The following is a 15,232-nucleotide window of genomic DNA, read 5'->3' as shown; positions in this document are numbered from 1 at the left end:
GCTTTGCTTCCCTTTTTTCCTTGTTCCTCGTTACTGATTCCTGTCTGCACCCGGATTACTCCCTGACCTGCTACCTGCCTACTGACTTTTGCCTGCAACCGGATTTCTCTCGTCCCGCTGCACAACTCCTGCCGGCCGCCCGCACCTGGGGGCTCAACCCCCAGGGAACGGCGGTCACCGCAGGTGAACTTCGGGATTGCTCGGCCACCAAGCAGTATCCGGGTTCGAGTCTTCACACCAGGCAGCGCTCTACTTGGCCTAAAGAATTCACAACTCTGATATAAGGAAGGCAGAGGGACCTTGAAAAAAAGATTTCATTGGAGGCAAAAACACACAGTAAAAAAAAGTTTTAAACGCAAGAAGCCAGCAAAAGAATCAGTTGAACCACTAGATGACCGAGGGGTAAAAGGGGCGATCAGGGAAGACAAAACCATAGCAAACAGATTAAATGAATTCTTTGCTTCGGTTTTCACCGAGGAAGATTTGGGAGAGATACCGGTGCCAGAAATGGTATTCAAAGCTGATGAGTCGGAGAAACTGAATGAAATCTCTATAAACCTAGAGGATGTAATGGGACAATTTGACAAATTGAAGAGTAGCAAATCTCCTGGACCATATGGTATTCATCCCAGAGTACTGATAGAATTGAAAAATGAATTGACGGAACTATTGTTAGTAATATGTTACTAATAGTTATTTTTTAAATTGAGTGTGGTACCAGAAGATTGGAGGGTGGCCAATGTAATGCCGATATTTTAAAAAGGTTCCAGAGGGGATCTGGGAAATTATAGACCGGTGAGCCTGACATCGGTGCCGGGCAAAATGGTCAGTATTCTCAATGGAGAAGAGTAGATAGTGGGGTTCCCCAGGGGTCTGTGCTGGGACCGCTGCTTTTTAACATATTTATAAACAGTGCTTTTTTTGTAGAAAAAAAGGTGCCGGTACTCATTATGGGCGGGGTCACCACATATGGCTCCACCCCTATGATAGCCACACCCACATTAACCACACCCCCTATACCAGCCATGGCGCATATAAACAGACATCATTGAAAATATTACAGTACTATAGGAGAAAAAAATAACGTGATTTGCTAAGTAGTAGCAGTAAATAAGACAGCCAATGTAAATTCTCAAATTGGACATATTACAAACACTAAAATGAAAATAAATGATTTTTTTTCTACCTTTGTTGTCTGGTGACTGTTTTTCTTTCCATATTGGTCCCAGTCTGTGATTCTCCTTTCCTTTGTTTTCGCTTAACTCTTCTGTGCCATTTGTCATTTTTTTGTCTCCTTTTTCTTTGCTTTCTTCAATATTTTCAGGCTCTCTCTCTGTCCAGATTTAATTCATTCTTACTATCCATTCTTTAATTTCCTTCATCTACCCGTGGCTTTTCATCTTTTCCTCACCCTTGTTCTCCCCATGCCCCTTCCTCTTATTCTCCAATCTTTCTCTATTCCCCTTTTCCATCCAGCAGCTCTGCTTTCTCTCCCCATCCTTCCAGTGTCTCCCCTATTTCTTTCTGCATTCTTCCATCCAGCGTCTTCCCCTCTTTCTCTCCCTATCCTTCCGTTTTCCCTCTCTCTCTCCCCATCCTTCCGTTTTTCCCTCTCTCTCTCTCACCATCCTTCCATCTGTTTTTCCCCTCTCTTTCCACCATCCTTCCATCTGTTTTTACCTCTCTCCCCAATCCTTCCATCTGTGTTTTTCCCTCTCTCTCCCCATCCTTCCATCTGTTGTTCCCCCTCTCCCCAATCCTTCCATCTCTTTTTCCCTCTCTCTCCCCATCCTTCCATCTGTTTTCCCCTCTCTCCCCAATCCTTCCCTGTTTTTTCCCTCCTTTCTCTCTCTCCCCAATCCTTCCCTCTGTTGTTTTCCCTCTTTCTCTCTCCCCCCATCCTTTCCATCTGTTTTCCCCTCTCTCCCCTTCCTTCCATCTGTTTTTCCCTCTCTCTCCCCATCCTTCCATCTGTTTTTCCCTCTCTCCCTGTTTTCCCTCTCTCCTCCCCAATCCTTCCTCTGTTGTTTTCCCTCTTTCTCTCTCTCCCCAATCCTTCCCTCTGTTGTTTTCCCTCTTTCTCTCTCTCCCCAATCCTTCCCTCTGTTGTTTTCCCTCTTTCTCTCTCTCCCCATCCTTCCATCTGTTTTTCCCCTCTCTCCCCAATCCTTCCATCTGTTTTTTCCCTCTCTCTCTCCCCAATCCTTCACTCTGTTGTTTTCCCTCTTTCTCTCTCCCCAATCCTTCCCTCTGTTGTTTTCCCTCTTTCTCTCTCTCCCCATCCTTCCATCTGTTTTCCCCTCTCTCCCCAATCCTTCCATCTGTTTTTCCCTCTCTCTCCCCAATCCTTCCCTCTGTTGTTTTCCCTCTTTCTCTCTCCCCAATCCTTCCCTCTGTTGTTTTCCCTCTCTCTCTCTCCCCAATCCTTCCTCTGTTGGTTTCCCTCTTTCTCTCTCTCCCCCCAATCCTTCCTCTGTTGGTTTCCCTCTTTCTCTCTCTCCCCCCAATCCTTCCCTGTGTTGGTTTCCCTCTTTCTCTCTCTCCCCCCAATCCTTCCTCTGTTGGTTTCCCTCTTTCTCTCTCCCCCCCAATCCTTCCCTGTGTTGGTTTCCCTCTTTCTCTCTCTCCCCAATCCTTCCCTCTGTTGTTTTCCCTCTTTCTCTCTCTCCCCAATCCTTCCCTCTGTTGGTTTCCCTCTCCCTGCCAAGTTTCCCGCGAACGGCGCGAAGTCGCGACGCACGCGGCACCAACCCCTATTTCCGGCCGCTGCTGCTTCTCCTGTTGAGCAGCAGCGGCCGCTACACTACACAAAGAAAAAGAAGATTAAAAAAAAAATTGAAGCCTGGCTGAAACGCGGCACCCCGGCACTGTAGACAGCCATTAGGCATTGGCTGTTGCCCCACAGCCGCTCCTCCTCTTGCCTCTACGTCACTGCCCCTGGAGGAAGACCCCGGAGGAGCGCAGTGACGTAAGGCAAGAGGAGGAGCAGCTGCGGGAGGGACAACAGCCAATGCCTAATGGCTGTCTACAGTGCCGGGGTGCCGCGTTTCAGCCAGGTTTGAAGTTTTTTAAAATCTTTTTCTTTGTGTAGCGGCCGCTGCTGCTCAACAGGAGAAGCAGCAGCGGCCGGAAATGGGGGCTGGCACTGCGTCCGTCACGGGGCGGGGGGAGCAAAAAAAAAAAAAAAAGGTGCCGGTACACTGTACCGTTGCGTACCGGCACAAAAAAAGCACTGTTTATAAATGATCTAGAGATGGGAGTAACTAGTGAGGTAATTAAATTTGCTGACGACACAAAGTTATTCAAAGTTGTTAAATCACGAGAGGATTGTGAAAAATTACAAGAGGACCTTACGAGACTGGGAGACTGGGCGTCTAAATGGCAGATGACGTTTAATGTGAGCAAGTGCAAAGTGATGCATGTGGAAAAGAGTTACCTAAACTATAGCTACGTAATGCAAGGTTCCACATTAGGAGTCACCGATCCTCTGCTTGGTGTGCGGCAGTGGCTAAAAAAGCAAATAAAATGTAAGGCATTACTAGGAATGGAATGGAAAACAAAAAGGAGGACGTTATAATGCCTTTGTATCGCTCCATCTCGAATATTGTGTGCAATTCTGGCCCTACTACTACTACTACTATTTAGAATTTCTATAGCGCTACAAGGCGTACGCAGCGCTGCACAAACATAGAAGAAAGACAGTCCCTGCTCAAAGAGCTTACAATTTCAAAAAAGATATAATGGAATTAGAAAAGGTACAGAGAAGGGCAATGAAAATGATAAAGAGAATGGGATGACTTCCCTATGAGAAAAAGCTAAAGCAGCTAGGGCTCTTCAGCTTGGAGAAAAGACACCTGAGGGGAGATATGATAGAAGTCTACAAAATAATGAGTGGAGTGGAACATGTAGATGTGATTCGCTTGTTTACTCTTTCCAAAAATACTAGGACTAAGGGGCATGCAATGAAGCTACAAAGTAGTAAATTTAAAATGAATCAGAGAAAATATTTCTTCACTCAACGTGTAATTAAACTCTGGAATTCATTGCCAGATAATGTAGTAAAAGCAGTTAGCTGAGCGGGGTTTTAAAAAAGTTTGGTTTGCTTCCTAAAAGAAAAGTCCATAAGCCATTATTAAGATGGACTTGTAACCTGGATTGGCCACTGTTGGAAACAGGATGCTGGGTTTGATGGATCTTCGTTCCATCCCAGTATGGCAACAGTTATGTTCTTAACTCTCGTCATCAGCAATATTCTTCAGTAATACATAAAGTTTCAAAACAAAATTTTTGCTTAGCTCTAGAAAGAGGCATGCCCTCTTCAGTCAGTACACAAACAGCAGGTCCATGACTGACGAACAGGAGATTTTTTGCCAATGATGAGAGATTTTCCATCTCAATAGACTTTGTTAGTCTTGAGTGCATTGAGGCTTTTTCGTCCTATATTTATAATACGAAATATATCTAGCTGTATGCTTAAGTTTTATGAGAATTTTGTTTTAGAGACTATGCAGACACTGCCAGGATGATCTACAAGAATCTCCAATGGATAACACTGCTGAAAATTCATAGGTAGAGCCAGACAGAGCACTTATCCAGACCTTGACTGCTTTTGAAGAGTGACCCAACCTTTCATCATTGTATATGTGGCATTTAGAGTTTTTTTTTCAGTACCTTTACATCCAAATTAAAGCTCCCAGATGCACCTGGTCTAGTGTGTGCTGACCACCTCTTTTTAAAGAAATAAAAAGTTGAGCCACTAGACAGATGTATGAATAATGTAAGTCAATATAGGACCAAATTTTATCTATATCTCTTTAAGAGGGGCCAAGAGACTTCCAGGTGTAAGTCTTAATTTACACACAGTGATACTCAGCCACTGTGGAGGTAAGTTGACATCACGGGTATCTCGGTGGAATCTCCAAAAAAGCCTCTTTTATGCCCATTTGTAAAGGCAGCCTAGGCACCTAAACACCTTTACAACACAGGCTCATGCAATGACCCCAGTAGTCCACAGAGGGTATAAATGTGTACATCTCTATGTATATTCTGTAAAATATATGTATACATCCACCTCCATCCCAGCTCAGCCCAAAAAAGGCACCCGAATGGAGGAGTAGTGTAACCGTTGCCCAGTGGGCTGAGAACCTGGGGAACTGGGTTTGATTCTTGCTGTGGCTACTTGTTACTTTGGGCAAGTCACCTATTTCACCATTGCCCCAGGTAGAGGGACAGATAAAGCACCTGTATGTAATATAGAAACTGCTTTGATTGCACCAGGAAAGGTGGACTATCAAGAGTCTAATCAATGTAAACAAAGACAAATTCAGTCACCCAGTCTTACAATAACCAGTTCCTGCATTCACTGTATACTTTACATGTGGAAAGACTTTACCGAATTGCTCCCCAAATGGATATGGAAATCATGACAGCTTTTGATCTTGTACAGATGACTTGTCTCTTTAAAATTAAGACCACATAGTCAGTTGATTAACTTAAAGAAAGAAAATGTTTACATATTCTCATAAAAATATGTGTAATGCAAATAGCCCAATGTCAGGCCTTTAGGTTGTGTTCTGGGGCTAAGGATCTCTTCAATACACTCTCTCTCTCTCTCTCTCTCTCTCTCTCTCTCTCTCTGTCCCTCTCTCTCTCTCTGTCTCTCTCTCTCTGTCTCTCTCTCTCTCTCTCTCTCTCTCTCTCTCTCTCTCAAACACACACTTGCACTGATTAATCTCTCTCTCTCTCTGTCTTTTTTAGGGTGCCTTATCCAGGTGCCAATGTCTGAGAAAGGTAAAATCACCAGAGGACGACTGGGATCTCTGTCACTGAGAAAAGAGGGAGAACGGCAATGTTTTCTCTTTTCAAAGCACCTCATTATCTGCACTCGAGGCTCTGGAGGAAAACTGCACCTTACGAAGGTGAGACCTAAAGAGGAGAGTGTGCAGGACACACACACAGGCACTCAGATGTTGCTACTGCACCTAAAAGAGAATGAGATACACATACAGCAGTGTGGGTGAGGCTCAGTAATAAATTAGGCAAGGGTATGGATTAGATGTGAGAGGACAGTGGACTTTTACAGTCTGAGCTTGAAAAGGACAAGGATGGACCAGGTTCAAGTATCCATGAAGGGGAGGGGAGTAAAATGTTGTTAGCAATACGGTTGGCTTGTTGGTTTAATCATGAATTGATCGTGAAAGTGAGTGTTGGGCAGACTGGACAAACCATTCAGGTCTTTATTTGCCATCATTTACTGTGTTACTTGCTTTGAAGAGTCTGGTGATGACTGAACTGCTTCAGGAATAGCTCCTAAGCATCTATTCTCTTCCATAGCTATGTGAGCGATATTGTGGAGCAGTTCAAAAAAAAAACTTTCTCTTTTAGCAAATGACAGAAAAATCTGCAACCGAGTAGGCACAACTAAGGGTGTAAAAATAGAAGAAATGTCACTGAAAATTTAATGCAAAAAATTCTAAATTCATGCATTTTAGGTCCAGAAATCCAAAAGTTCAGTACATGATGGGGAAGTGATGTGCCCCAACCAGAAGAGAGACCTTGTGGCAGTGCTGTCTCTAGATAGAAGTATTTGGAGTGGAAATGGGGAGGGGGGGGGGGGGGGAAACAAGGTATGGAAGGGGCTAGTCAAAGCATCATATGTGTACATCATGCTCGCCACATTACAGCCATCTCACTTCACCTTTTAATTAGCTAAAAAAAAGATACCTTCCATGTAAAAAGATCCCACCCCACCCAGCCAATTTCCGTTTCCCAGTATAACTACTATTATAATTATTTACTAGCTTGATGTCTGGATTCTAAATGGGATGGACAAAAATCTCAATATAAACCTTGCACTTTCTATTCTGTAATATACAAACACCACATTCTCTAAACATGGAACAAAGACATGTCCCCTTACAACTCACCATACCACAAAAAATATTTAAACTCTGCTGTTATTTGAAGAATAGAGGCTACGCTCTGCCTCCACTGCCAGAAAATGTGTTAAATAACACAAAAGTCTGAAAACGATATTCAGAACCTATATAATAAGCTTACAACATAACAACCCCACCTATGAAAAGTCTAAACTGCAAATACTATACCAGGTTCCAGAGCACTAATACAGCTCCCTCTGGAAAAATACACCAAATCAGATCTCTTCATCAAGACTACATACTAGCTGAATGTTTCACCTCAGTCACATACACAGAATATGCACAGACCTGTAGGGGTAGGGCTAATTAGATTGTAAGCTCTGTGGAGCAGGGACTGTCTCTTCATGTTCAAGTGTACAGCGCTGCGTATGTCTAGTAGTGCTATAGAAATGATAAGTAGTAGTAGTAGTAGTCTTTGGGATTCCGGAATCTTGCTGCTCTTTGGGATTCCGGAATCTTGCTGCTCTTTGGGATTCCGGAATCTTGTTACTCTTTGGGATTCCGGAATCTTGTTACTCTTTGTCCTTATCCCTTATTTGTCCTGTTTGTCCTAATTAGATTGTAAGCTCTGTGGAGCAGGGACTGTCTCTTCATGTTCAAGTGTACAGCACTGCGTATGTCTAGTAGTGCTATAGAAATGATAAGTAGTAGTAGTAGTCTTTGGGATTCCGGAATGTTGCTACTCTCTGGGATTCTGAACGGAATCTTGCTACTCTTTGGGATTCCGGAATCTTGTTACTCTTTGGGATTCCGGAATCTTGTTACTCTTTGTCCTTATCCCTTATTTGTCCTGTTTGTCCTGATTAGATTGTAAGCTCTGATGAGCAGGGGCTATCTCTTCATGTTCAAGTAGCGCTGCATACGTCTAGTAGTGCTATAGAAATGATAAGTAGTAGTAGTAGTAGTCTTTGGGAATCCGGAATCTTGCTGCTCTTTGGGATTCCGGAATCTTGTTACTCTTTGTCCTTATCCCTTATTTGTCCTGTTTGTCTGTCCTAATTGAATTGTAAGCTCTGTCAAGCAGGGACTGTCTCTTCATGTTCAAGTGTACAGCGCTGCCTACGTCTAGTAGCGCTTTAGAAATGATAAGTAGTAGTAGTCTTTGGGATTCCGGAATCTTGCTGCTCTTTGGGGTTCTGCATGGAATCTTGCTACTCTTTGGGATTCTGGAATCTTGTTAGTCTTTGGGATTCCGGAATCTTGCTACTTTGACCTTATCCCTTATTTGTCCTGTTTGTCTGTCCTAATTGAATTGTAAGCTCTGTCGAGCAGGGACTGTCTCTTCATGTTCAAGTGTACAGCGCTGCGTACGTCTAGTAGCGCTTTAGAAATGATAAGTAGTAGTAGTACCCACACTGGTCTCTCTTGGAGGTGGTCTTCTGCTGGTCCTGGGAGTAGCAGCATTGGCATATATGCTGCCAGTGGTCTACTTCAAAGCTTTCCCTCTGGCCCATCCCACCTTCTCTGACATCATTTCATGTTTCTACTTGGGTGGGACAGGTCAGAGGGAAAGCTTCAGATCAGGCAGAGGGTGTGCAAGGCTGCCACTGGCTAGGATCAACACAAGACCACTTTTAAGGTGGACTGGCATAGGGGGGTGGGTGATGTTGAATTGCAAATGGTGGGAAAGATGTCAGATTGCACCGATGACGGGGATTGGGACAGGAGACACTGGAATGTGATTAGTTTTTAAAATCATGATTAATTTTTTTAGAAAAAAAATTACAAATACAAAATAGTCTTCTAGTCCACATATACTGTAAGGTTATCTTGTTGGGCAGACTGGATGGACTGTGCAGGTCTTTTTCTGCCATCATCTACTATGTTACTATGTTACAATGTAACTAGTGCATTACAGAGGTTGCCATGCTATACCTGTGGGGCTTAGATCACTAAACCTGCAGAAGATAAAGACCTTTGCTACAATTAAAACTCGACAGAGTTATGCAGAGAAGGGTGACGAAAATGATAAAGGGGATGGGACAACTTCCCTATGAGGAAAGGCTAAAGTGGCTAGGGCTCTTCAGCTTGGAGAAAAGACGGCTGAGGGGAGATAGGATAGAGGTCTATAAAATAATGAGTAGAGTTGAACGGGTAGATGTGAAGCATCTGTTTACACTTTCCAAAAATACTAGGACTAGGGGGCATGCGATGAAGCTACAATGTAGTACATTTAAAACAAATCGGAGAAAATGTTTCTTCACTCAACGTGTAATTAAACTCTGGAATTCATTGCCAGAGAATGTGGTAAAGGCGGTTAGTTTAGCGGAGTTTAAAAAAGGTTTGGACGGCTTCCTAAAGGAAAAGTCCATAGACCGTTATTAAAAGAACTTGGGGAAAATCCACTATTTCTGGGATAAGCAGTATAAAATGTTTTGTACATTTTGGGATCTTGCCGGGTATCTGTGACCTGGATTGGCCACTGTTGGAAACAGGATGCTGGGCTCGATGGACCTTTGGTCTTTCCCAGTATGGCAATACTTATGTACTTATGTAACTAAAGGCTTTTTGCATGCCTGTGTCCTTGCAAGACAAAGGCCATCTTATACAAGACAAAGGTGTGTGGTCACATCACAACATAAAGGGCACAGCCAATCATCTTCTGCGAAGGTATCACATCGGACACAGTGCTGATGGCCAAAATGATATAAAAGTGGCACCTTCCAGGACTAGCCTCTCAGGATTCTCTAGACTTTCATCTGATTGTTTACCAACTCATCAAACACCCGAGCCCTCCAAAGTGAGCACAGCCTTTTAGAATACCAACATCTGCGTCTTCAGTCACCCCAAGAGACACTGGCAACTCATACAGGTTGTAAGGTGAAACTCTGTGATTGCTTTTGGGTAACAGATAGCAGGCAGTCTGCCGAGAAGGAGTGTCTGTTTATTCCAACTAATTTCTGTCTGAAGCGTGAGTCATCTTTTTCAAAGAACTTTGATTCTGAACTTTTTTCTATGTATTAATGTTAATTTTTCATTCTTGAAAATCGTCATTTGCTAAAATAGTTTAAGAAAGCTCTTAAGACTTATCTTTATCAACTGTTTAATAAGTAATGAAATAGATCTTAATCTTTGTAGCTTTCAGAGAATGCCGTGATTATTTCTTATTGTAAACCGCAGGGAGCTCTTTTCTTGCAGAGTATAAATGCCTAATATTGTTAATGTTAATTATTAGATACATGTAAATAAATTCATTGTTTTTATTATAGTTACATGTTTATATCACTCAGTGCTTTTTTTGAAGGATAAAAGGTACTGGTACTCTTATATGGTTAACCTTAAGGGTGGGGTCACTGTATATGGCTCCACCCCTACAGTAGCCACACCCATTTTACTAGCCATGGCGCATATTGTAACATAGTAACATAGTAAATGACGGCAGATAAAGACTTGAACGGTCCATCCAGTCTGCCCAACAAGATAAACTCATTTTACATGGTATGTGATACTTTATACCCGAGTTTGATTTGTCCCTGCCTTTCTCAGGGTACAGACTATAAAAGTCTGCCCAGTACTGTTCCTCTACTGAAAGTTCTGAAGCTAATTTCGAAACCCCTTAAAATTTACACCCCAGCCATTCATATCTATTAAGCCACGATCAGGGCGCAGACCGTAGAAGTCCATCCAGCATTGGTTTTGCTGTCCAATAACTGGCGTCACCACCCAATCTCCGCTAAGATTCCGTAGATCCATTCCTTCTAAACAGGCTTCCTTTGTGCTTATCCCACGCACGTTTGAATTCCATTACCGTTTTCATCTCCACCATCTCCCACTGGAGGGCATTCCACATATCTACCACCCTTTCCGTGAAAAAAATACTTCCTGACATTAGTCCTGAGTCTGCCCCCCTTCAACCTCAATTCATGTCCTCTCATTCTACCACCTTCCCATCTCCGGAAAAGGTTCATTTGTGGATTAATACCTTTCAAATATTTGAACGTCTGTATCACGTCACCCCTGTTTCTTCTTTCCTCCAAGGTATACATGTTCAGGTCCGCAAGTCTCTCCTCGTACGGTTTGCATCGTAAATCCCATACCATTTTTGTAACTTTTCTTTGCACCGCTTCCAGTCATTTTACATCTTTACCGTGTTTCCCTGAATATAAGACACTGTCTTATATTAATTTTTGTGCCCAAAAAGGTGCTAGGTCTTATTTTCAGGGGATGTCTTAGTATTTCGGGGAAACACGGTTGGTTGGCCCGCCCACCTTCCTCCATCACTCCTGCAACTACCGGTAACCCCCCACCCGAGGTCGCCCCCCCCCCCACCCGAGATGGCGCTCCCACCCGAAGTCGCCGGACCCCACCCCCCTCCGTCGCTCCGAAACTAACCTGAACTTAAGCCTCCTTTCACTTTCCTTCCAGTTCGCAGGAGCAGCAGGGCAGGCCTCTCCTTCCTTCCGTGCCCCACCCTCGCCTGACGTTACGTTACGTCAGGCGAGGGCGGGACACGGAAGGAAGGAGTGGCCTGCCCTCCTGCTGCTGCTGCTTGCTGCGAACTGGAAGGAAAGTGAAAGGAGGCTTAAGTTCAGGTTAGTTTTGGAGCGACGGAGGGGGGTGGGGTCCGGCGACTTCGGGTGGGGGCGCCATAAGTACATAAGTACATAAGTAGTGCCATACTGGGAAAGACCAAAGGTCCATCTAGCCCAGCATCCTGTCACCGACAGTGGCCAATCCAGGTCAAGGGCACCTGGCACGCTCCCCATCTGGGGTGGGGGGGCGACCTCGGGTGGGGGGTTAGTTTCGGAGCGACAGAGGGGGGGCCCGGCGATCTCGGGTGGGGGGGGGGGGCGACCCTACTTACCGGTAAAAGAAAAACTTTGCTAGGCCTTACTTTCGGGGGAGGCCTTATATTTTCCAAGGGCACCAAAAACCTCTGTAGGTCTTATTTTATGGGGATGCCCTATTTTCGGGGAAACACGGTAGCAAGATACAGCCTCCAAAATTGAACAGAATACTCTAAGCGGGGACTCACCAATGACTTGTAGAGGGGCATCAACACCTCCTTTCTTCTGCTGGTTATACCCCTCTCTATGCAGCCTAGCATCTTTCTGGCCACGGCCATCACCTTGCCACATTGTTTCTTCAACTTCAGATCCTCGGACACCATCACCCCAAGGTCTCTCTCCTGAGTCAAGCTTACTAAACTCTCCCCTCCTATTCGGTATCTCTCTTTTGGGTTTCTGCACCCCAAATGCATCGCTCTGCACTTCTTGGCATTAAATTTTAACTCTTTTCTTTTTCTGGAGTAACTAATATTTCTGGTTTCACGTTTACTATCGTACTAGTTCCATAAGAAACCATTATATACCTTTTTTTAAACTTTTTTTTTATAATGCTCTTACAGTCTTCTGTGGGGGACCGTATCAAAGGCTTTGCCAAAATCCAAGTAGATTACATCTAGCGCAAGTCCTTCATCCAGTTCTTTGGTCATCCAGTCAAAGAAATCAATCAGATTTCTTTGGCAGGATTTCCTTTGGTAAAGCCATGTTGCCTCGGGTCCTGTAACCTGTTGGCTTCTAGAAAATTAACTATCTTTTCCTTCATCAGCAACTCCATTATTTTTCCTACCACCAATGTGAGACTTACCGGTCTGTAGTTTCCCACTTCTTCCCTGTCTCCACTTTTGTGAAGAGGACCTACATCTGCTCGTCTACAATCTCGTGGAACCTCTCCCATCTCTAAAGATCTATTAAATAAAACTTCAATAGGTCCCACCAGGACCTCCCTGAGCTCCCTCAGTATCCTGGGATGTGTCCCATTCGGCCCCATAGCTTTGTCCACCTTCAGGTTCTCCAGCTGTTTATAAACTCTTTCTTTCGTAAACGGCGCAGTATCCACTCCATTCCCAGATATTCTCTCAGCAGCCAACCACGGTCCTTCCCCAGGATTTTCCTCCGTGAATACTGAAGAGAAGTAATTGTTCAGCACGTTTGCTTTATCCTCATCACTCTCCACATAACCATTCTCATTATCTTTCAATCTCGCAATTCCATTCCTATCTTTTCTCCTTTCCCCAATATATCTGAAAAAGGTCTTTCCTTCTCTCACCTCTCACGTCCCATGCCCCACATCCCCTATCTCCTAATCCCCACCCTGGGGCCAGTATCTCTCTTCTTCTCTCATCCTCTCCCTCCAGCCCACTATATTTCCCTCTTGGGTCCAGTGTCTTTTCTCCTCTCTCCCTCCTGGATCTTTCCCCCTCTTCCCTCTCCTCCCCTGCAGTGTATCTAGATTTTCAGAAAGCTTTTGATAAAGTTCCTTATGAGAGACTCCAGAAAAAATTAAAGAGTCATGGGATAGGAAGCAAAGTTCTGGTGTGGATTAGGAACTGGTTTTTGGACAGAAAACAGATGGTAGGGTTAAATGGTCATTTCTCTCAATGGAGGTGTGTGAACAGTGGATTGCCACAGGGATCTGTACTGGGACCGGTGCTATTTAACATATCCTATATAATATTTTGCACCATGAACGTTCCATGAAGCTGCCTGGGCCCATGCCTCCATTCTGATTGGCTGTGCCTGGGACTGAAGCCTCGGATGACATCATCCAGAGAGCCCAAGCAACAGCAGTGTGGGCCTGGCCCCAGGCAGCTTCATCGAACGTTCATCTTGCACTCCCAATATTCCAATGTCTCTGGCTGCGTTCGTAACATTGGAACGTTGGAGGAGCAGTTTCAGCCCTTTGCCACGCCCCCCCCCGAGGTCGCCGCCCCTCACCCCTCCACCCCACCCCCCGAGGTCGCCGCAGCCACTGCTCCACCCTCCACCCCACCCCCCCGAGGTCACCGTCACTCCCCCCTCCCTCCGACGTCAGCTGCCATTTCCGGCCACTGCTGCTTCTCCTGTCGAGCAGCAGCGGCCGGTACAAAAACTAAAAAAGCAACTTAAACCTGAAAAAATGCTTTAAAAAACAAAGCGGGGCACCGCAGGCAGCCATCAGGCATTGGCTGTCAGCTCTGCAGCCGCTCCTCCTCTCACCTCTCATGTCGCTGCGCTCCTCCAGGGTTCTACTCCAGGGACAGTGACATGAGAGGTGAGAGGAGGAGCGGATGCAGAGCTGACAGCCAATGCCTGATGGCTGCCTGCGGTGCCCCGCTTCCTTTTTAAAAGCATTTTTTCAGGTTTAATTTGCTTTTTTAGTTTTTGTACCGGCCGCTGCTGCTTGACAGGAGAAGCAACCGTGGCTGGAAATGGCAGCTGAGCTGACGTCGGACGGAGGGGGGGGGAGCGGCGGTGACCTCGGGGGAGGGGGTGGAGGGGGGAGCAGTGGCTGCAGTGACCTCAGGGGGGGTGGCATCCCGGGGGGATGGAGGGGTGAGCGGCTGCGACCTCAGGGTGGAGCGTGGCGGTGAGGGCGGCAGGGGCGGGGCCTGAGACCACGGTGAGGGAGGGGGTCCTGAGGCCAGAGAGGAGGGGGTCAACTTCCTATCTGGCAGGCTAGACTTAGTAGATACCTGGAGAGACCTTCATCCTCATGATGTGGACTTTACCTTCTTCTCCCATCATCATAATGTGTACTCCAGGCTAGATTACCTTCTTTTGGCCCGTGCCCTATTCCCGCGAGTTATTGAGACCTGCATAGCTAACATTGCCTTCTCTGATCACTCAGCGGTTACTGTGAGCATTTCTTTTGCTACAGAGCCGGGCGAGTGGGTCTGGAAGTTTTCACCCTTTTTGTATAATGATAGGGATTTCAGAGTTTACCTGAGAGAAAAGTGGATGGACTACCAGGCAAATAACAAAACGCCAGAGGTGAGCCCAGGCACCTATTGGGAAGGGCCATATAATATCCTATACTTCAGCTCAGAAGTGGCGGAGGGAAGCGGAGCTTATGCGTCTCTCACAGGAATTTCAGCAATCGCGTAGGCACCACATGCTTATTATGACTGATGGAAATAAGAGGCAACTGTTGCAGACTAGACAGCCACTGGATGCCTTACTGAATCAAAGAGTTCTTCCAACGTTTCAAGCTTTTTAAATGGGGAAGTAAGTCCGGTAAACTACTAGCTAATTTAGTACGGCCCTTCCATAAAAAAAACAGGTGATTACCTCCGTCAAGGATGATATGGGGCAGGAGTATACTAGGGAGACTCATATTATGGATCAGTTTGTTAAATTTTATGTACCAATCAAGGGATTTTAGTGAGGAAGCCTGTGAGGTGTTTTTTCAGCATTTGGATTTACCTGTTCTTACATCAGAGCAGTTGAGTGCTTTAAATTCTCCTATATCAGATCAGGAAGTCAACAGGGGTATTAAGTTCCTAAAGGTGACTAAAGCACCAGGACCCGATG

General features: G+C 45.2%; 1 protein-coding gene across 1 annotated transcript in view; it reads left to right on the top strand.

The window, feature by feature from the left end:
• RASGRF1 (Ras protein specific guanine nucleotide releasing factor 1) overlaps positions 1-15,232 on the top strand; it is a 328,543-nt gene that overhangs the window by 199,909 nt on the left and 113,402 nt on the right. The window contains exon 10 of the mRNA XM_030192898.1: positions 5,758-5,918. Within this exon, the coding sequence (XP_030048758.1) occupies positions 5,758-5,918 (161 nt within the window). The remainder of the gene's footprint in view (positions 1-5,757; positions 5,919-15,232) is intronic.

Source organism: Microcaecilia unicolor, chromosome 1 (genome assembly GCF_901765095.1).
Source record: "Microcaecilia unicolor chromosome 1, aMicUni1.1, whole genome shotgun sequence".
Lineage (NCBI taxonomy): Eukaryota > Metazoa > Chordata > Amphibia > Gymnophiona > Siphonopidae > Microcaecilia > Microcaecilia unicolor.
This window is presented reverse-complemented; position numbering and strand designations above follow the sequence as displayed.